Source organism: Epinephelus moara, chromosome 15 (assembly GCF_006386435.1).
Source record: "Epinephelus moara isolate mb chromosome 15, YSFRI_EMoa_1.0, whole genome shotgun sequence".
Lineage (NCBI taxonomy): Eukaryota > Metazoa > Chordata > Actinopteri > Perciformes > Serranidae > Epinephelus > Epinephelus moara.
In genome coordinates this window covers 15,289,718-15,312,988 of record NC_065520.1, presented here as the reverse complement: position 1 = coordinate 15,312,988, position 23,271 = coordinate 15,289,718, and the positions used below count along the sequence as shown (strand labels likewise).

The following is a 23,271-nucleotide window of genomic DNA, read 5'->3' as shown; positions in this document are numbered from 1 at the left end:
TGACCTTTCTGTCTTGAAAATTACACTTGCTTTGACCTAAAATTGTCTCCATACCTCAAATCAGAGAGAACAGAATTTTCAGTTAATAGCCCTCCTGAGAGTCTACTGAGCGTCATTATGAACCAGAAAATATTGAGTACCCTAAAGTTTTACGTTAAAAATGTACAGAATGTGCCCCCAGCATTTCGGTACTGTCAGATGCTAACTTGCAGATGTTGGTAAATTTGCATAATGAGCACAATTAGCATTGATTAATAGTATATCAATAAATGCTAATGTAACATTGATAATCACCCTATATAGACTATATTTCAGCAGACTGTATTGGGACTGGTTTTGGGGGTTATTGAGGATGCTGATCAATTTGAAGTGGATTTAGAAGTTTTAGAGGACGCTGAATCAGTTGGGTTGGTTGCTTTAAAATTGTAGTGTATTAAAATGACAACAATTAAGTGAGCGATGCAGAAAATGTACATTTTACAGAACATTACACTCTGAGGTGACTCATAAGTGGGTATTGGAGCACCATACCAAACTAGAATAATATGACTATGGCTAAATAATACCCTCATGGTTAGCCGCAGAGAGCAGCAGATTGACAGCAGTAAATATTAACAATAGGAGAGAGAGATGAAGTGCAGTTGGTACTTTTTTTTTGGCCCCAAAAGAGGAAAAAAAAAAGGTTGGACCCGCGGAGACATAATGGCCCCAAGTTGTGCGTTTAGTGATGGCCGAAGGTTTTGGCTAACAGGAAATAATAATGAAAAATAAAGGTAGCAGAAAACATAATTAGGGCTGGATGAGGCTTCCGGCAGTTACCATGACAACACTATTTTAATTAATATTATTATTATTTTTACTTTTTAAAAAAATAAAATAAAATTTTACGATATCTCAGACTTTTTTAGCTTCTCCAATTTAACTCTTAACTAACTTGACTCTTAGTGTGATAAAAATCAACACACCTTGCACCTGTTGGAAACTCATGGTTAAAAGTATTAAAATGGCTATCAGAAATAATTATATTAAATATATATAAAAAAAAAAAACATAATGATAATAATAACAGTAGAAGAAGAATTTACATTAAATCATCTCATGGGGCATGATTCCTGAAAAAAGAGAAAGAAAAGACAATCAATTAATTCAGTATCAGGGAACAAATGAAACATGGAACTCTGCGAATATGTGTCCATGATCAATATTGTATAAACGTGCCGGGTTAGTAAAAAGGTTGTTCAGTTGCATGCGAAATCCTGGGTATGTGTAACGAATTAGCCTGCTAACATCGACAGAGTTAGCCAAAAACTCTCAAAGAATACGCCATGTACAAAATATGAATAACATATGACATATTATTAACAACATGTGTTGAAACATTTGTAGTGCTTTGTGGGTATTTACTTTAAGAAGGGGAAATGGTTAGGAAGAAGGATGAAGAAACCAACACATAACTCAAGCCTTCATTAGTCAGTATTGAGTGAGGAAGAGGAGCGTGATCCCCTTACTGGAGGCCCGAGGCATTGCCAACATATCAATGCACAATGAAACCACACAGAAGGATCTGCAACACCTGTGTTCCTTTCTTTTATTTTCTTTTTTCTTTGCACCACTGGCTGCAGAGTCCTAACAGTGATCAGTATTAATACACATTTACAGCCAAAATTAAAATTACACGTTCTGAAAATATAGTAATAACAGAGACAAGACAGAAATGATTGTTTCTAAATTAAATACTTTTGCCTGAAACAGTGTAATTGTAATGTAGAATATTTTGTGTTATTATTACAGATGCAATGATGTAAAAACTAACAATAACTTGCTTTTTTATTGCAAATTAATTATGTGAGATTATGCAGATGTGGAGTGTTTAAATTGTAATCCCTATACTGTGACGTTTTTCATGATTTTTGACGACATACTATACTATGACGTTTTTTTTCGTGATTCTGGACAACATACTATACTATGACGTTATTTTGGGATTTGTGACAACATACTATACCATGACGTTTTTTCGTGATTTTGGACGACATGCTATGCTATGATGTTTTTCATGATTTTGGACGACATACTATACTATGACATTTTTAGTGATTTTTGACGCGTTCCTATACCATGACGTTTTTCTGGGATTTGTGACGACATACTGTACTATGATGTTTTTTCATGATTTTTGACGACATATCATACTATGACGTTTGTTCATGATTTTTGACGACATGCTATACTATGATGTTTATTCGTGATTTTTGACAACATGCTATACTATGACGTTTATTTACTATGATGTTTATTCGTGATTTTTGACAACATGCTATACTATGACGTTTATTCGTGATTTTTGACGACATACTATACTATGACGTTTATTCATGATTTTTGACGACATACTATACTATGACGTTTGTTCATGATTTTTGACAACATGCTATACTATGACGTTTTTTCAGGATTTGTGACGACATACTATACAATGACGTTTTTTCATGATTTTTGACAACATGCTATACTATGACGTTTGTTCATGATTTTTGACGACATACCATACTATGACGTTTATTCGTGATTTTTGACGACATACTATACTGTGACGTTTTTTCGTGAATTTTGACGACATACTATAATATGAAATTTTTTTCGCAACTTTTGACGCCTTACTATAATATAATATGACGTTTTCCAGGATTTCGGACGACATACTATACTATGACTTTTTTCCGTGACTTTTGACGACATACTATACTATGATATTTTTCTGTGATTTTTGATGACATACTATACTATGACATGTTTTCATGACTTTTGACAACATGCCAGACAATTATGACATTTTTTTCGCAACTTTTGACGCTTTACTATACCATGACGTTTTTCATGATTTTGGATGACATAATATACCATGACGTTTTTTGTGATTTGTGATGACATACTACACTATAACGTTTTTTCGTGATTTTGGACGACATAATATACTATGACGTTTTTTCATGATTTGTGACGACATACTATACTATGACATTTTTTTTTCGTGATTTTGGACGACATGCTATACTATGACGTTTTTTCCTGATTTTGGACGACATGCTATATACTATGACATTTTTTTTTTCGTGATTTTGGATGACATAATATACTATGACGTTTTTTCCTGATTTTGGACGACATGCTATACTATGACATTTTTTTTTCGTGATTTTGGACGACATGCTATACTATGACGTTTATTCGTGATTTTTGACGACATGCTATACCATGACGGTTTTGGTGATCTTTGATGACATGCTTACTTTTCTCGTGCGCATTTCGTAAATGTAAATCAGTTGTGAGGAGAAGTTTGATGAAGTTTTGATTGTCTTGAACAGGGTTTTGTGTGGCCCACAGCCTGTGGGTATCGAGCACAATCCCCAGTTTCTCCAACTGTTGGTGATGCAGGGGGCTGGTCCTCTTCCAGTTGAGGCTAAGCCCAAACTTGGTTTGGTGTAAGATCAACTGGGCTGTGTGGAAAACAGCCCGGACTTGGCCATGATGAGGTTGTTAAGGTAAAATAAGAGAGATTTCCTGTGTTTCAAAGCCACCTCCATGAAGATGTGTGACTTTTAGGGTGATAGCGGTAAACCAATGACCTGGTTGAACCAGTGCCAGTAGCTGCTTCATAGGTAGCAGATAGAATGTCTTGCAGGCAGTGCATTGGTTTAGGATACTGAAATCCAAAATTGGTCTGGACTCTCCTGTCCTATTGGGAACCACGAAATACACAGAGTAGAACGCTTTCTGTCTGTCGTGAGTGGGGACGGTGGACACAGCCTGTTTCTGCAACAGGTCCTAGATCTCTACTCAGAGATAAGCTGTCTCCTCTTAGGAGGATAGATTCACCTTCTTGGTGGCCATGAACAGTGGAACGTGGCAGAACTGGAGAGAACAGTTTCCGCGTCCTTTCCATCCATTCAATAAACAAGCAGGTACTCTCCAAAAAACTGCAAAAAAAACACCAAAAAACAGCATTTTATTTTCTTTTGTTATTAGTGCTGTGACAAGGACAGGTAAATCAAAGGCCTGGAAGGAGGTCACGGGTGCTGTTAACTCTGTGTCTTCTGTTGCAAGAACCACCCAAAATGTTAATAATAAAATATAGTATATATTATAAATTAACGAATGAATGTAATATAAATAAAGACTAAAATAAATAACTTATTCAGACAATGGGTGGCGGTGCACAGGCTCAGTAGTAACAGTAGTAGTCATTAGCTCTCTAAATGTATGCTTTAATGTGACATCTCTTGTCTCAGTTTCTGCCTCCATTCCCCAGCCTATAATCAATGCATTAACTCCAAAGCAAAAGGAGACATGAGTAATTTATCATTTCACTAATTCATAATTCAAATGGTGCCGCAGCACTGATGCAAACACAGCTCTCACAACACCCGTACGCTGTCGCTCTGTCCTCAGTATTCAGTGGATTTGTCACGAGCGCCGTGTGCTGTGTCATGCCTCCTCTGACCGTCTGTAAACACACATTGTCCACACCACTCCATGTGAGTGAGCACTCCAAAAATTACAATACACCAGGGTCAAGAGACAGAGCACGGCTTTTAGATTTTTTGCTGTTAAATTCGGAAAGCACAGAAGCTGAGCGCCTCGCCTCTATCTCTGTTAGTTTGTTTACCAGTGTAGTGTCCCATGAATACATCCCCATCACCTGTTTATCAAGCGGCTGCACAAAGTGTTTACCTCTGCCAGGCACAAACTGTGATTTTCTCAAACTGTGCCGCTGTGACACCAATGATAATCTGTGTATTGATCAGGCGGCGAGGAAAAAATAACACCACAACAGCTACTGTAATTTAGTGCGCATGATTTTCCTTTGCTTTGGATTGCATTTATCAGTGTGTTCCAGTTTTTCAGTTTCAGTCCCCAAACTTAGCATTTAGAGTTGGAGGTGCAGGTGTTATACGAACTCTTGGATAAGTAGCTTTACTATTTCATGTCCACACATAGTAATTTAATTATATTAATTAATAGAACAGCGCCGACAACGAGAGACATCAGAGGGATCTGGGTTTGAATCTGGGCCGGAATTTGGATGGGTTCTCTCTAGGTTCCCTGGCTTTCTCCCACAGTCTCAAGTCCAAAGTGTGGGGTCAATTAACTGGTGACTCTAAATTGCCTGTGTGAATGGTTGTCTGTCTCTATGTGTCAACCCTGTGATAGTCTGGTGACCAGGGTGTACCTCACCTGTCACCCAGTGTTAGCTGGGATAGGCTCCAACCCCACAGGTGCAGGTCGTCGTGTGAGACTTTTATGAACGGGTGCAGGTGCGGCTTTGACTTAGACATAATGATCGGTAAAGGGTTGGTTCTGGTACTGAGCTTTACGGGCCGGACCCTTGCATAACTGATGCTTCCTACGTAGATATAAACAGCTCATTCTAAGGCAAGGAAAACACAAATTTATTAAACCCTATTTCATTATTATGTACAAGAACATTTCCATTGATATAAAGTATTTTTTTTTAAAGTGATTCTGGGACTCATAGACTCTGAGTTATTTAGAACGTACTTCCTCTTCCTCAACTTCCTCCATCTCTCAGTCCAGCAGCCTGACAGCAGGTCTGCATCCCAACACTTTAACAGTTCCTTCATGTGCTCTACAATATGTGGACAGCTGCAGGCCACTGTAAATTAAAGAGCTGGCGTCCTCTGGAGACACAACTCTAACTCTCGCGTTGTCATCTTTTGCTCCCCTCTCTCGTCTCCTGCCCAACTGTTCAATAAAAGTCTATAAGAAATATGGATAAAATTAAACTGCCACCACTGCTTTAAAGCCAATACAAAAGGGGCTCATAGCACAAACAGCTGGAGTTGTTTAATGTGTCGTGTTGTCATGGTTTGAGTGCTATCGACGTCTTGGCAGGTGACGGCCTGGAAGAGAAACACTTCCATCGACCCGGCCAGCCCCCAGAGCACCGACGTGCCGCTCGGTGCCTGATCAGAGCTGGGCTCTGAGACCGATTGACAGTGCTCAGAGCGGTCTTTCCTGGCCACTCAGCAGAGCGCTGATACGACCATTTAAACAGAAGGACAAGGGGCATCCCTCACTGTCCATTACAATCCTGAGGGCCCTGGAGCATGGGTCATTAAAGGCTGCTTTACAACAAGGGCTTGTAAACAGAGGGTCTCCTGCTGGTTAGATAGGAGGAGCATTAGTCATGTGTCAAATGATTTGGTATTAATCCAGCTGTAAATAAGAGGGCATTTTTAAGCCATTAGCTTGATGGGATATGAATGCTACTTTGGGGTAAAGGTCACTTCTGACAGACCTGATGAAAGCAATGTTGTCTTGTGTGTTCCCCTCTTCCCTGTGCAATGCCATTCTCAGTCAAATGGCATTTGACTTTATGTGGTAAAGTAAGCCATGCTAGTGGCTAATGACTAGTGGCTCTAAGAATGGCACTGTTGTTAAGTTTGTCCTGGGCCCACAAGAACGTTCTTCAGCCTTGCTTTCAATTTTCCCCAGTGGCCACTTGTGGTATTGCAGTTAAAAAATCCCTTGCAGCCCAAAAAGCATTTTCTCCATAGACCACCATTAAAACAGAATCTAAATCTATTGACAAGGTACCTCAAACTGCATACAAGGTCAAGTATGACTCTTTCTATCATGAGGCTTCCTTTGAATTTAAAAATCTGTGACGTCAATGACACAGTGTAAGATGCAGATTCAACAGGCAAGTATGCAGTCTTTAACAAAAGGCGAGCATTAATGTAGCTGTTCAAGGATTTCCAAAAAGTCAGGCAACTCAGAATCCAACAGGGAGCAGAAACAAAAACCCAAACTAAAAAAAAAAAAAAATCAGAAAAAGACATGAACACCAGGAATGGATGTAGGATGATGGCAGGATGACGAACGCAGAAGGTACGCAGACGGATTGCCCAAGGACAAAGGGAAACACAGAGGTATATACCCAGAAGACCTTCACATGTGTGAAGGGAAGACTCAGGGAACAGGGAAGGACTAACGAGACAGGTGTGGCAGAAGCAGGCGGGAAAACACACAAAGAAAAGGAAGTAAAACCAGACATGACAGGTGTTGTTTTTCCAATTTGCAGATATTTGTGGCTGCCATTCTTCTTCTTTGAGTTAGCCGCTAACTGCTAGCAGCTGCTTTTTAAATCTCCCATGGTATGGTCGCCAACATTATACATATGTGGTCAAGTCTTTCCGGTTTTACGTTTTACAGACCTCATTTTAGGGCAGTAACTACCTCTTTTCCCAGCCCAGAGGTAAGACAACTCTGTCTCCCCTTACCACGATCGTACCATATGTACAGAACAGCAAGGTGGCATAACGGCGCAACATTCCCGCCTTGGATAGGCAGTGTAGACAAAAGGCATTCTGTTTTATTGCAGCTGTAACAGGGAGGCATCTCTGTAAAGTGGAAGGCCGTACCAGTCGTCCATATGGTGCCCTGCTGATGCACTTGTTCACACACATTCTCCTGGCTGCAGTGGAGGCTATATGCTACATAGCATACGCCTGGAAGGAGGAGAATATTAACAGTGAGAGATAAAAAGATTCAGAGAAGGCTCTGTGAGAGCGTGCGGACTGTGGAAATGAGATGCTGATGATCTGTTGGCTCATTTGTCACTGTTCTCCTTCACAGGAAAGCCCCTGTAAAGAATTCATGGGCTCCCTTTTACTTTACATTTCCCCCTCTGCATTAGATCACTATTGACTCTCAGTGAGACCTCCACACCAAAGAATCTTTGAGAGAACAGCGATAATGTGCCAGTGTGATATCGCAGCTGAGGCAGAGCGTCTGCCGGGCCAGACCAAAATGACTATCTTCTTGCCAGTTTAACACTAGCTGTGTCATATGAGTGAAAAGCAAGGTGGGATAGATATAGATGTGATTAAAAATTAAGTCAGGAATCAATTCTTACCATAAATAATTCAACAGACCAGTGCAGGCTCAAATTAAGAGCATACAAAATTATTAAAGTAAGAAAAAGATTGCGGATACAAGTGGCTGGAATTAGTTTTCTTCGGTTTCTTATGCTGAGTCGTGCCACTGCTCCTTCAGTTGAAAAGAGGCAGCTGAGGTGGTGTGAGATTTTGATTAGGATGCTTCCTGGGTGCTTCTTCTTTCCAGGCACATCTTACTGGTGGGAAACCCTGGGGTGGAATATATCTCATGTGACATGGGAATGCCTCTGAGCCCTGTGTAAGAGGGATATCTGCATAAGTGGATGGATGGATGGATGGATTTATTTATGGATGGATGGATGGATGGGTGGGCGGGTGGATGGATGGATGGATTTATGGGTGGTCGGACGGACGGACGGATTTATGGGTAGATGGATGGATGGATGGATTGATTTATGGGTAGATGGATGGATGCACGGATGGACGGATGGATGGATGGATGGATGGATGGATGGATGGATTTATGGGTAGATGGGCGGACGGACGGATGGATAGTTGCATGGATGGATGGATGGATTTATTGGTAGGTGGATTGAAGGATGGATGGATGATGGATGGATGGATGGATGGATGGATGGATGGATTGAAGGATTGAAGGATTGATGATGGATGGATGGATGGATGGATGGGCGGACAGACAGACGGACGGACGGATGGATAGTTGCATGGATGGATGGATGGATTTATTGGTAGGTGGATGGATGGATGGATGGATGGATGGATGATTGAAGGATTGATGATGGATGAATGGACGGACGGACAGGTGGATGGATGGATGGATTTATTGGTAGGTGGATGGATGGATGGATGGATTGAAGGATTGATGATGGATGGATGGATGGATGGATTGAAGGATTGATGATGGATGGATGGATGGATGGATGGATGGGTAGTTGCATGGATGGGTGGATGGATGGATGGATGGATGGATGGATGGATGGATGGATGGATGGATGGACAGGTGGATGGATGGATGGATGGATAGATGGATGGATGGATGGATGGATGGATGGATGGATGGATGGACGGATGGATGGATGGACGGACGGACATATTTTCCATTAGAGCCCCGCAGCTGTGGAACTCCTTGCCTGAGAAGCTTAGGTTAGCAAACTCCAGTTTCTAACCTTATTTATTCATTGTACTATTTTATCTGATCTTAGCCATGTTCAGTTTTTTTTTCTTTTGTTGGTATGTTATTGCTGTTTTTATCTTGATGGTGTACACTATTGTATCTGTCCCATAAAGCACTTTGTAACTATGCTTTGAAAAGTTCATTATGTTAATTACAACTGCAGTTGATTTAAAATGAGCACAACCAAGTGGACTGCATCCCAGCTGCAATCCTGTGACATGGCCTCTAACTTTGGTTGGATTTTAAATGGGGTTGAACCTCTGTGTGTGATACAGCCTCTCAGTGAGACTCTGCCCTGACTGGTGGAAAGAATTGTCTTTCTAATGCATATATTCCAGAACTGGCATAGTGTAGCAAAAAGTAGATGCACCTGTGACACATAACTACAACATCCCCATTCATTTCTTTTTCCTCCCAGTCAACTAAAGTCTAAATCTCATTGTTCCATGATATCAAACTCCCAAGATACCAAAAGACAACAAAGAAGTTACTGTTTAATTCCACAAAGCATTATTGCCAAACATGTTAATCTGATATTGTCTGGCCTTAATTGTGCATTAAACTCCTCTTTGCGTTCACAGATCTGCTCCCCAACATCGTCCTCTCTATCACCTGCTCCTGTAATCAAATTTATTCTCTCATCACTCCGAGCTGAATAAAACATGAGCTCTATTTGCACCACTGAGGAAGCACGGAGTCTCATCGCAAGTGCAGAAAGCATAGTGTCTGCATCCTATCTCATAACAGACAAAGTGCTTCTCGCGGTCAGAGGCCTCCGATATCTTCATCTCCATAAAATCCCTTTTGGTTCAAGTCGGGGTTGCACACTTTGGCAGTGGAATACAAAATGGCATCCAGCAGAACTACTTCCATCGGATCTTGGCATTTCTGTGTGCTCTTCCCTTTTTGGCAATCCAGCTATTGCCTGCGCTTTGGAGATATGCAGACTTGAGATATGCTTTCGCTTGGTGTCAAGAATAGAGAAATCTATCTAAAGTTCTGCCACCTTGCCCATGGAAGAGTTATTTGTTTTGGCCAAGTCTGTTAAAGAAAGGGAGGATTTTCTTAAGACTATAAACACAAAGGCGTTGGCATGCACAGAGCCACTGTGGAGTATTTAGATGCAAACCTTTGGATTATAACTGTCTCTGTCAGACAAATCAATTAAAAAACTTAAATCACTGTTGCTTCAGTGGATTTCCTGACTATAATACAGCGGCTCCTGCATATTTAATCCCTCATTTCATTCAGTAAGGTGATGACTTTTCTGTCTAAATCCCCTGAAGAAAAATACAAAAACTGCTCCCCTGCCTTCTCAAAGATACAACATCCAGTCAGTATCTTCTGAGGCTGCTCGTCTGAGACAAGATTGAAGGAAATGTACAGGAAGACGCCTGCCTGCGTTATCTGATGAGCGTCCCCGTGCTGCTCTTCACACATTTTGACAATTTGGAAGCCCCTTAAGATGAAATAAAAAACCTTTAATGTGTAAAATGAGGCCATCTATACAATTTCTCTCTGTGGCGTCCTGTGTTTTTCGACTTCGGCTGCTTGTCTGAGCGCCGATAAAATCCGGGTATAAAACCTGACGTTGAAGATGAATGTGTCCCACAGCCACTCTTGCCTATCAGTCGTGAGCACAGACGAGGACAGGGGCCTGGGAAACATGTCAGGGAGCTATCTCTGCCGCTCCCCTCTTCACTCACAGAAAGAATTAAAGTTGAAAAGGTTTACGGCAAGGATAAAAGAGAAGGGTGACTGGCTGACATGGGGAAGAATGCTACTCTTTAGCCTTATGGATTTTACAACAGGTATATTCAGAGAGATGTGGGGGCATTTGGATGGCTGACCCACTATACAGCTATCAAGCCAAAAAGCCTAAAGTTAGCGGTTTTAAGTATGACAAAAAGCCAGGCTATAAAATGATTTTAGCCCCCAGCTGCAAACCATTATCTTGAAATGGGTCAGAGCGTGCACCAATGAGAGGAAAGATGCCAAGCACCACAACACTCTTCACAAGCAGGATTTCAATTTCAAAGGATTCTACATGCAGACAGACGTTAGTGACACTGTTGTAGAGTACGTGCACTTCCACAGGCTCCCAATCAATGGAAACACAGACACAGATCCTGGTAAACATGTTGGATGGCAACACGAGCGAGACTGCAGTGTGCATTAAAATCACTTTGAGTCTTTGGCGGTTTTTGAAAGCATAATCTTGAATCCTTCAAGTATATCACAGGATTAAAGGTGAATTATGTGTTGAGTGGCTATCATTATGCTTTACAGCGCCATTTCCACTCTTCTCTTACTGCCGACTTACTGACCATGTGCAACTCTGTGTTGTGTTCATCACGGAAGTTCCGTGAATACCATTACAACCGTGAACTAGTGATGTCCAAATGAAGCTTCATGAACCACCAGTTGTATTTGCTGAACCCACTAGATGACGCTTTTGGTGTAGTGAAAAAGGCTCAAGGGATGGCAGTGCAGTTTGGTTTCAACTAGTGATGGCCAAATGAAGCTTCATGAACCACTTTCTTTATTTTTGGGTCCACTCTGGCACTCTTTGTTCAACAAAGGGTTGAAACCAAACTGCATTGCCATCCCTTGAGCCTTTTTCATTACACATTACAGCGCCATCTAGTGGGTTCAGCAAATACAACTGGTGGTTCATGAAGCTTCATTTGGACATCACCAGCCAACGGCAAAACTGCATTGCCATCCCTTGAGCCTTTTTCATTACACCAAGAGCGCCATCTAGTGGGTTTGTCAAATGCAACTGGTGGTTCATGAAGCTTCATTTGGACATCACTAGTTGAAACCAAATTGCTTTGCCATCCCTTGAGCCGTTTTCCTTACACCAAGAGCGCCATCTAGTGGGTTCAGCAAATACAACTGGTGGTTCATGAAGCTTCATTTGGACATCACTAGTTGAAACCAAATTGCTTTGCCATCTCTTGAACTTTTTCATTACACCAAGAGCAACATCTAGCGGGTTCCACAAATACAACTGGTGGTTCATGAAGCTTCATTTGGACATCACTAGCCAATGGCAAAACTGCATTGCCATCCCTTGAGCCTTTTTCATTAGATCAAGAGCGCCATCTAGTGGGTTCAGCAAATATAAGCTTCATTTGGCCATCACTAGCCAACGGCAAAAGTGCAAAGGGCGAGGCTAATGCACCTAGCCATGCCACAACTGCTGCAGACTTACAAATGCAAACAAGAGATGACCCAGAAATATTAAGAGGAATATCTCAAGTGCAACTCCATTTTAAACACTCTATGTAGTAGGGGGACCCTGCTCCGTCTATCCTTGAGCTGAGGGGTCCTTGGCCTGAATAACGTTGAAGATCCCTGCTGCTCATATGAAGCCAGGATAAATCACATACTTTAAAATGCTATTGTGTGGGGGCGGTATTTTCGACACAATTTGTTTATCTGTGACATAAAAGAAAATAAAAGCTTGGTTTCCAGGCCAGACAGTCCTCCCAACAGCAGCCAACATTTGAACTGAGTAGGTGTAGATGGCCGCAGCCTTGATCTCAACTTTTACTTAGCACAAATCCTCTGTGACACAGACCACTTTCAATGAGCAAATCATAATTTAAAGTACTTTTCCTTTTATTTTACCCTTTGCTGTAAAAGTCTTTGATATGAAGCCATGAACACTAAGTGGCCACTTACATCTGACAATACAGCCACAGAATTGTATGACTTAAATCAAATGCTCAAATAGATTAAAATGAAGCAGCACATTTGCTATACATGCATGAGTTTGAGTTAGAAATTCTAAAGGTCCTGAAAAAAAAAAGAAGAAAACCCTATGCAATATGTCTGAAAAGAACCCATAGCCTAATTAAATCTGAAATCAAAGTCAAGATGAAAATGAATTAAAAATGAATGGAAATTACATAATTATTACACTCTTGGTTTTTCTTATGGATTTCTTTATTTGATAATGAAAAGTTAACACATTTACACATCAGAAAAGATTTTGTTACACAATGTGAATGACGTCCTTTTGGAATCTGACCCCGTGACATTTTCAAGCAGCCTTTGATTTGAGACAAACCTAAAATAATACAGTCACTCTTAAAGACTTCAAGGCAAACGCACACAGGCAAAGAAAGACAGAAAGCACATTTGAGTCCAGTAGAGGATAAATGACATGTCCAACTACAGAGTGATGAGTGTGTGAGCAGGAGGAGGTGGGAGGGAGGCTGAGAGGACTACCCCCTCCTTGAGGATGAAAGGCCAGAGAGGCACTGAGGGGAAGTGGATGGAAGTGTAGTGAAATCCTATTTGAGCAGCCTGAGGGAGCCGTGGTACCAGGCGACTCCAGTGGGCCCTCCGTTAAAGCCTGCTCAGGAAGAGGACGAGGGACATGTGAAATGTAGTAAGTGTTGAGGCAGACATGAGCAGAGATGAAAGGGTGAGGACTGGATTACACTGAGGAGAGAAGTAGAGTCTTTGGCATTTCAATAAGGCCGCTTCAACACAATGTATGACAAGGACAGTGTCGTATAAACAGTATTTCGACGGCTCCACTACGTATGTGTGTTCAAGAGTTTCCTGCTTTGACAAGAAAACGTCTTTTGATTGACATCCAGGACATATTATTATTATTATTATTATGGAATTCAGTACAATTGCGACCTACCTACCACAGCGACCTTGATCTTTGACCTTTGACCACCCACTTTTAATCAGATTCTTCTTGAGTCAAAATGGACATTTGTGCCAAAATTGAAAAAAATCCCTGAAGGTGTTTTTAAGCTATCGCGTTCACGAGAATGAGACAGATGCAAGGTCACAGTGACCTTGAACTTTGACCACCACACTTTAATCAGTTCATCACTGAGTCCAAGTGGATGTTTGTGCCAAATTTGAAGAAATTCCCTCAAGGAGTTTTTGAGATATTGTGTTCATGAGAATGGGACCGACAGAGGATGGAGGTATGGATGTACGGACAACCCGAAATCATTTTGCCTCCAACCACAGCTATCACCGGGGCGGAGGAATAAAAAAGGAAGAAGAATTAGGAGAGATGAGAAGGGTAGAGGAAAGCTTAGGAAAGGGAAGATGAGGGCCAAATTCAAAGAAACTCCCTCAAGGCCTTCTTTGATTATTGTGTTCACCAGAATGGGACACACGCAAGGTCACAGTGACCTTGACCTTTGACCACCAAAATCTAATCAGTTCATTGTTGAGTCCAAGTGAAGCTTTGTGCTAAATTTAACAAAAAAAGAAGAGAGAGTTGGGATAGCCATTTCACAAGAATAAGATAGACAAGGACACAGTGACCTCTGACAACCAAAATTGAACAAGTTTATTCGTTAGTCCAAGTGGACATTTGTGCCGAATTTAAAGAAATTTCATGAAGGTGTTCTTGAATCATTGCAGTCACGAGAATGTGGCAGATGGACAGACTCTAGCCACAGCTATTGCCAGTACAATGTAAAAAAAATCGTGTAATACATCAAGAAAAGTGTGAACAAAGAGTGCTTACACAGATTAAAATATGTTGTCTCATCTGAGACAATCAGAAAACAATGAAGCACCATTAACTGCCACCAACAGAAATCATCAGTATCACCCCACAACATGGTGAGATATGCAGGCAAGCAATCAGTTTGGTTTTCTCACTGTGTCATCATAATTTACTTTGAGGAAGAAGAACGGAGCCCTGCTGCGTACATGGTGTGGCTTTAGGTTTGGGTTCCGGCTCAGTCGTATGCCGGCAGGCCAAAGAGCTGCGGCTCAAACTGTTCCATGCTCCTGAGTCGCAGCGTGGCCTCCTGGGTAAGGCTGGGGTCCAGGTTGTCATCAGGAATCATCACCACCTGCATCCCCGCAGCCAACGCCGCCTTCACACCGTTGGGAGCGTCTTCAAACACCAAGCACTGAGCAAGGACAGAGGAGAGGAAAACAAAATGATATTATCCTATAAGCCAATTAGGTCGACAGGATTTCACCCCTGCAGACAGTGCAGAGCTGAGACCAAAAACAAACAAAGGAAAATGGAGCACCATTTCCATTTTTAATGTGATGAACTTGATATTTCTCAGAGGATAACAGTTTACCTCTGCCAGGTGTAATATCCCTTTAATCTACAAAGAGCAATGGTGCTCCCTGTAGTGCCACGTCATTGGCTTTGTAAATATTTTAAGTCCCTGCACTGAAGATGATCTGAGTTAATGTGCATATTAAAAGCCTGCACGCAATTAAAGCCAAACCTGAACAGTGGTTATAATCCAGGTACATGTTCTAGTAATGCTTAGTAACTGTTGACACTGTGCCAGAGGGATGATTTTAACACTTATATTTTGGATTATTTAGCAATTTCAAATTAATAAATTAAAATCTAAATTGAAACTGGCCAGGAAATGTTGGTACCAAAATAGTCATCTAACAAAAACAAACAAACAAAAAAACTAAGTGTTTTTCTGTGTTTAAGTGTTTTCAAGTCACAGTGACCTTGACCTTTGACCTTCAACCACCAAATTCTAATCATTTTATAGTTGAGTCCAAGTGGACCTTTGTGCTAAATTTGAGGAAATTCCCTCAAGGTGTTCTTGAGATATCACGTTCACAAGAATGAGACAGGAAAGGTCACAGTGACCTTGACTTCTGATGAACAACCACCAACTTTTCACATTTGTGATCTTGACCCACCAAAATTTAATCAGATCATCCTTGACTCAAAGTGGACATTTGTGCCAAAGTTGGAAAAAAAAATCCCTCAAGGTGTTCTTGAGATATCACATTCAAGAGAATGAGAGTAATGGAAGGTCATGGTGACCTTGACCTTTGACCACCAGAGTATTATCAGTTTATTGTTGTGTCTAAGAATACCAATAGAAATTTAAAAATGACACAGTGACAATTAATGCTAAGCAGCATTAATATGACATCATTCTACGCAGTAACTTTCTCTCAGTGCCCGCAGCTTTCATTGCCATTCCACTTTCCCTGTCTGAGCCAGTAATGTGTGGTGCTGCTGAATTAGATTGCATTAGGTTGTATCTAACTAGAAGCTAGAGAAAACTCTGCCAGTGGTTGAAAATTGTTTCACCTGCTTCCAAAACAAATTACTCCAGGACTCTATCCTATCCTAATCAAGTGTTATTTTCTTCATTCCAGTGCAGTCATCATCTTCCTTTTTTGTTGCTTCAAGGTACAAGGCATTCTGCACTGTAGCAGTGTAACAGCAGAATTTGTTAGCTTCTCTGACGCTAAGACTAAAGGACTATATGTAATGTATACATGTAAAACAAGCTGTTCAAGGTCTACCATGTAAGATTAAAGAAGATTTGGTGGCATCTAGTGGTGGGGATGACAGATTGCAACCAGCTGAAACTTCTCCTGGTTAGAATTTCTTCAGTATTCATTGTTCAGGAGGTTTTAACGAGGAGCCAAATTATCCACAGAGGTGGATCGTGATACATATCATATCACCAGATTTGTCACATTACACAGCCCTTTTACGAGTGATGGCCAAATGAAGCTTCATAAACCACCAGGTGTATTTGCTGAACCCACTAGATGGTGCTCTTGGTGTAATGAAAAAGGCTCAAGGGATGGCAATGCAGTTTGGTTTCAACTAGCAATGGCCAAATGAAGCTTCATGAACCACTTTATTTTCTGGGTCTGCTCTGGCACTCTTTGTCCAACAAAGGGTTGAATGTTGATCTTAGACAGCATGCTGGCATCCCACAAGCCATCCCTGTAAGGAGCTCCTGGATCTCATTGTTGTCCCAATTTGAGTTAGCTGCTAACTGCTGCCAGCTACTTTTTAAGTCTCTCATAGTGGGTTGCACGCAAAACACATTGTCAAAACGTCACACCTTTTCTGTCCATGGTTCTGTCCTGCCGACTGTCTCTTTTAAACAGACATCATTAGCGCTGTTACTACCTCTGCTGCCAGCTCAATGGCAAAACAACTCTGCCCCCCATTCCATGATTGTACCTGTTATATAGAACAGTGAGGCAGATTGACGATGTGATATTCCCACCTTGAACAAGCAGGGGCTTCTATAGCACTGGGGGAGACTGTTCCTCCAGTGTCATATACCCATGTATTTATGAGTTCGTAACATTTTACTGCTTACAGCAAGTACAGTCGAAGGTTAAAAGCTCAATAAAATGCACACATAAATGCATGTCATTTTTAACCCATGAGGATTAGTGCCTGGAATACCAAAAACAGGGGATTACAGTGTAAACTTGCAGATTTCACCACAGAGAAGTAACATTTATCCTCTTAGAAGTCAAAGAAAACTGTCTTCCTGCGTGAAGTTTGATTTGAAACAAGTCGCTGCTGCCGTGAATCCTGCCTGTTACCGTCTTTAGAAATGTCATTTGTGAGGCAAAACTGTGTCACTGTGACATGCCAAGCCAAGTGAAAATATGAATAACATGGAGCCTAATTGGCATTTGAAATACTTAACTGTGCAAATGCTCAACAAGGACATTCCAACATCTGCAGGAAATTAATACAGCTGAACCGTCACCGGGAGGTTAATCATTTCTCAGTATCCAATAATCACACAGAGAGGAGTTGGGGCTCAGTACTCTAAGTGTGAGGAAGAGCAGTTAATACCAACTATGCTAGACTTAGAGACAAAGGCAAAGATATTAATGTTTACATCAAAATGACTGCTTCATATTATAATGCTGCTTATAGGGTTGAAAGTGTACTATTACCACTCTGCTCCAGGAGCCGTGCAGCCTTGTTCATTTGCATTTTGATTCCAACACTCAGGAGTTGTTGTACCAGCAACAATCACTAGGTGGCATCTGTGAGGGAAAAGAACCTCACTGCAGAATTTAGACTAACAGCTGATTTATAGTTGTACCTAGGCCTATGCTGTAGCCCATGCAAGTGTGTAAGCAATTTCTTTTACAATATGCAAATTTTACACATATACAACATGCTAACGTTATTAGCATTACCTTATGACATTTTTCATTACATAAATTAGCCTAGCAGCTAGTGGAGTTTTCCTCTACTAATATGAAGCCAGGATAAGAAGGTTGGCTTATGACACTACTTATCCCCCTCCCCAGACGACCTCACACCCATTCACCCCTGGTCCCACCTGACCCTAACGACTCACTTGGTGGCCAGGTGGGTCAATGACTCCCATTGTGACCTTAACGACTCCGAAACTAAGAGCTCACGTGACTCCTACCACTCTGCAAGGGTTCCCACCCACACAGGGTTTAAAGCTTTCAACTTTGTACCAGTCATTTAGAACTGAAGAAGCTTCTTGGATGAGAGGCGAAACGTCTTCAAGCAAGCAAGTCCAGTTGCCTACGATATTAGCACTTACGAAAGCCAGGAAAAATCACACACAGGAAATAAAATGCTATCATGTGGGGGCTTTATTGTCTTCACAATTTATTGTGTCTTATCTGTGAAACAAAATTACAAAGGCGTTGTTTCCATTGATGTTATGATAACAATCAGCTAACCTTTAAAGCCTAGTTATGAGTTGAATTCGAAAGCTACAGTTATAACGCTGGGTGCACAACCTAACGCATTGACGGACTGATGCTGACCAGAAGTCATTCATTCCAATGGAGGTGAAAATGATGGATAGTAACGGACTAGCGCACAACACGGCAGCGGTTCCGTTGACCGTCGGACCATAGAGGCGTTGGATTTTTCCTACTCAGGTGTTGACAAGATGGGAGAAACGGAGCGTAGCGGTGCCAGAAGTAGAAAATAAATTGCAGTCGCAGTTGTAAACAAACAATATTTCATTTATTTATGCAAAAGAAAAATAAGCATAATCTTTTTTTCCACTATTAAAAATGATTGTTACCATAGGTTGATTTCTATGCGGTTGATAATTACTCTGTATTTTCGAATTTCGTGTTAATTTCTATATATATCAGCTCTTTCAATAGTACACTACTCAATTCCTCTCAGTTCAGTTGGTACAGTGACAGTCAACATGAGTGATCTTCGCAGGAAGATATTGCTAACTCTTCTGCTAGATGACTTCGCAACAGCTCTCGCCGACAGCATGCTAGCTAGCCGCCCGCATCTAGCCAGGTCCGTCAATGAAGGAACCTCGCGGCATTGTTCTAGGGGTGGGGAATGCGTTGGGGAAACGCTCCGTTAAAACAGGAAAAATAGGTTGTGCACCCGGCGTTACTTAATCTTGATTAGCGGAGGGTAGACAAAGGAAGGGGCCTGACTCAAACATGATTTATTTATATATTGTTCCCCTCCCCAAATGAAAATACAGGAGAAAAAGTTGCAGAAAGGTAAACGGTGGAATGTCCAACTCAAGATAATCCCAGTAAGAATGAAATGCCCAATGTCCACTGCTTAAAATAAAAAAACAGGCACTAGTAAAAAGCAATACATTGCAAAAATAGAAAAATGTCCAAAAACAGAGGAATCAAACTCACCGGGGTGGAATAAAAATAAAAATATATAACAATCTGGTCCTACTTGGTTGTTGGCTCGGTTACTTTCTGGTCCTCCACACACACACGGTAGAGGAATCACCAAAAACACAAGTCCATTGAAGTTCATTCTCCTCCCAAGGCGGCCTGTCTCCACTCCGCCACCGTTCTGCTTTTCTCTTTCCCCAACAAAATCAAGAAACCCTCCTAAAACAACACCCCTTCACCTATGTGCAGCACACCTGAACACAGTTAACTCACAGGTGGCAACAAGATAGAGCAGGGGTGAGATGGAGACACTGCAAGACACACTGAGATTGTATTTGAAGGCTATTCTGTTTTAAAACCCTCGAACAATCCCGTGCATGTGCCATTAGTTTGCACTTGAATGCAGTTAAGGTGTAGACAGTCTGTTTTCTCATTGTAACTATTGCATAGCTAAACAGTATAGATTACACCTGCACTACTTCAGTGCACAAGCTTTACAAATATGGACTTAGCAGCCTGTATTTTCAACAGCTGTCAAAGCTCAATACCTTATTACTCACTCAACAAGGCTGAAAGAGCAGGAAGACCATTTCCTGGACAAAAACACTGTTTGGTTGGTAAGTAAGTAAGTGAAGTGTCCTTGGCTCTGAATCACAGTGAGGAGGAGTGACTTCATTGTTTTGTCCAAAAGGCCTTTTTGCCTGTTTTGAAATCTCAGATGAATACCGCAGACAAAGTGGAGAGGAATAAGAAATAGAACAGTTGCATGTTCAATGAATGATCGTCCACTTTCTGAGACAGAGTGCAGTGTGAGAGATGTTTACCCACAGATAGGGTCCATATGATGCATATATCCTTATGGCAGGGGATGCATGAGTCAAACAAAACCCGATTTTCATCCAGAAAGCAATTGTCAATGGGCCTCATTCACCAATGAAATTTCTTCTTAAGATCTTCTTAAGTGTGTTCAGCTGAATGAACCACTCTTTGCAGGGCCTTGTGGTCCCGTTCGGTGCTGTTTCCATACCAGCCAGTGATGTTTCCCATCAGGAAACCCAGGAGTAGGAGTATTAATTCCTCAGTATTTGAGGGGATACCCGGAGATTCTCAAGGCGTCTCAGGTGATACAGTCTCAGTCCCAAGTCAGATATTTGAAGCTATCCACCCTCTCCACTGAGGACCTGTTGATATTTAGGGGAGCATAGTTCCTTTACTGCTTCTTCCCAAAGTCGACTATCATCTACTTAGTTTTGCTAAGTAGGTTATATATATTGTCTAAATCCTTGACAAACCGCACTTCCTGTTGCTCCACAGCGTTAACACCACAGTTCAGGAAGTCAAAGGCTGTGGATATACGCACCATAAATTTCATTCATCATGAAATACCGATACTGAATCTGTTTAATTAAATACTGAGCCTTATCTACATCCACCAAGGAGGAGTTATGTTTTGGTTCAGTTCGTTGGTTTGTTTGTCAGCAGAATTATGGGAAAACTACTGGATTGAAACCTGATAGGGGAAGAGTGAAGCATGGGTCAAAACGAACCCTTTAAATTTCGGTGCAAGTCCATTATCTGGGCGGGAACACAAATTATTTTCCACGTTTGTTAACACTGCGAGATAAGGCTGTTGGCCTTGCCGAAGGTCTGCACTCTCTGCGTGTCTTTCTAGTTTTAAATTAGCATTAATACATGCCACAAAGTGCCCTTTAACTTGAATCTGAAAGGCCTCTTTGTTTCCTTTTTTATTAACAACTGTGGATAGTGAATTCATTATTGGGTTTAAACACAGCTTTAACTTTGTGGTTGGAAACAGCACTCCAGTGTGAATAAAGGAAACAGCCATACAATGAGTCTAAAGCTCCACAAGGGCACGAAAAGCTAAGTCTCAGTGAAAGCCTTAAGAACCTTTGTTCGACTCTAATACTCAGGTAGAACAAAGAGGCCTCCATGAGTCTCTTTAAACCCTAATTGACTTCTATGATGTCACTAAGCCTGAAACTGAAGGACCGGAGGAAGCACTGAGAGTGCACAACGGAAGGCCCTTGCTAATTCCCTTGATTGGGAGCAATTAAAACTGTTAATTACCCAATGAGCTAGTGAAATGACCCTTTAATCTGCTTCCAATGTGCTGTATTGAAATGGATGAAAACAGACACAGATGCATTGCAGCTCACAGTGGATTGATGACTTGGGTGGATTACAGATGGAAATTACAAAAATGAGAACAACATCTTTGAAGCTGAATGGACAACACTATGTGCCTGTATCGCATGCTGCAGTTCACACAGGAACAATCTACAGTACCATCATGGGCCATTGGCAGACCCGCAAAGCCAAGTGTAAATGCATCCAAGAAGCTTTCGTATAAGTGGGTCTGCAACCCAGTAGCTAGAAAGATGTTGCAAAGGTGTATCCATTTCTCCAAGACCCTGTTATTTTTGCTGGAGCCTTTTTGAAATAAACCAAGGAATTAGTTTCCCAAGAGGAACTTCATCAGTCAGCATTCTGTTTGGCGGGGAAGAGGACAAAGGACAAAATAAAAACCATTCTGGACAATCCCTTTCACACTCTCCACAAAGTGCTGTGGCAAATGCGCATCACATTCAGCCGCTGGATCACCTCACCCAGGTGTGGAACGGAGCATCTCAGTCGCTCATTTACCAGATCATCCAGTTATTAGATTAGATTACCAGAACCACGGACAACTAAAACATGGACAATTATAAAGAAGCAGCCAACAATATAAGAAGATGCAAAAAATGACTAAAGTACAGTGTTCAAGTTAAAGGAGCTGATGTTTCGATATTTCACTGGAGTTGTACATTGTATAATTTCATATGACGAATTATTTATTGATAGATACTCGGGGTGCAACAGCTTGCAAGATTTACGATTTGATTCGGTTTGATACAGTGGGAGTAAGACCATAAATTTAGCGCCGCTAACAGAGAGACGATTGGAAACGCCTGTGCCTTGCAACCACACAAGAGACCAGAGCTAGGGCCGAGCACATATTCCTGCTACTAAAATGAACTTAGTAGTGTGTTGGACTCTGCCCACAAGTGAAGTAGCAAGGAATTCACAAGGTACTTAAGATGAGGTAGACACACTGCAGCATCCATTGGGAGGCCCTGGTATCCTGGCCCCCTTATCAGATGTTTTCAAAGACACCGTGGGGCTCGGTGAACTGGCATGCTTGTTGGACATACACTCATGTTTGAGAGAACTGAATTTGGCAGGACAAAACAAACACAGTGCTAAAAAAGATGGAGTTGTTTGAAACCAAAATCATGGCCCAACTTCTGAGACCTTTGATGATGGGGTCAGAGAAAACACCCTTGCGCACCTCGTCTTGCTTCGACAACAGTTTCGCAAATATTTCCAAGTGACAGTCAAAGAAAAGAGCTGGAATAGAAACCTGTTCAGCATCGAAACCCCTGGAATGCCCAAGGATTTCACTGTTTGTGAGCAAGAGATTTAATAAACTGTCTTGCAACATTGAAGTCTGCTCTCAGAAGACAGTCATTGTTGGACACAACACAGTGAATACATGCACTTGCGGACAAGGCCGCGTGCTTTCTCCTTCCTTTTGTGACCACATATCTGTGCAAGAAAGGCTTTTCTCCAATTGCTATCATCAGCAATTGGAGAGGCAGTAGAAGGGTTTACCCAGATTTAGATCTATCTTAGAAAAAACAAGGTGGATTATAATCAGATATGTGATCTGAAAACATC

General features: G+C 41.4%; 1 protein-coding gene across 1 annotated transcript in view; it reads right to left on the bottom strand.

Annotated features, from left to right (window-relative positions):
• Positions 1 to 14,425: 14,425 nt before the first annotated feature.
• The window catches only part of pudp (pseudouridine 5'-phosphatase), a 46,788-nt gene continuing 37,942 nt past the window's right edge, over positions 14,426 to 23,271 (bottom strand). The window contains exon 4 of the mRNA XM_050063639.1: positions 14,426 to 15,026. Within this exon, the coding sequence (XP_049919596.1) occupies positions 14,850 to 15,026 (177 nt within the window). The 3' untranslated portion in view covers positions 14,426 to 14,849. The remainder of the gene's footprint in view (positions 15,027 to 23,271) is intronic.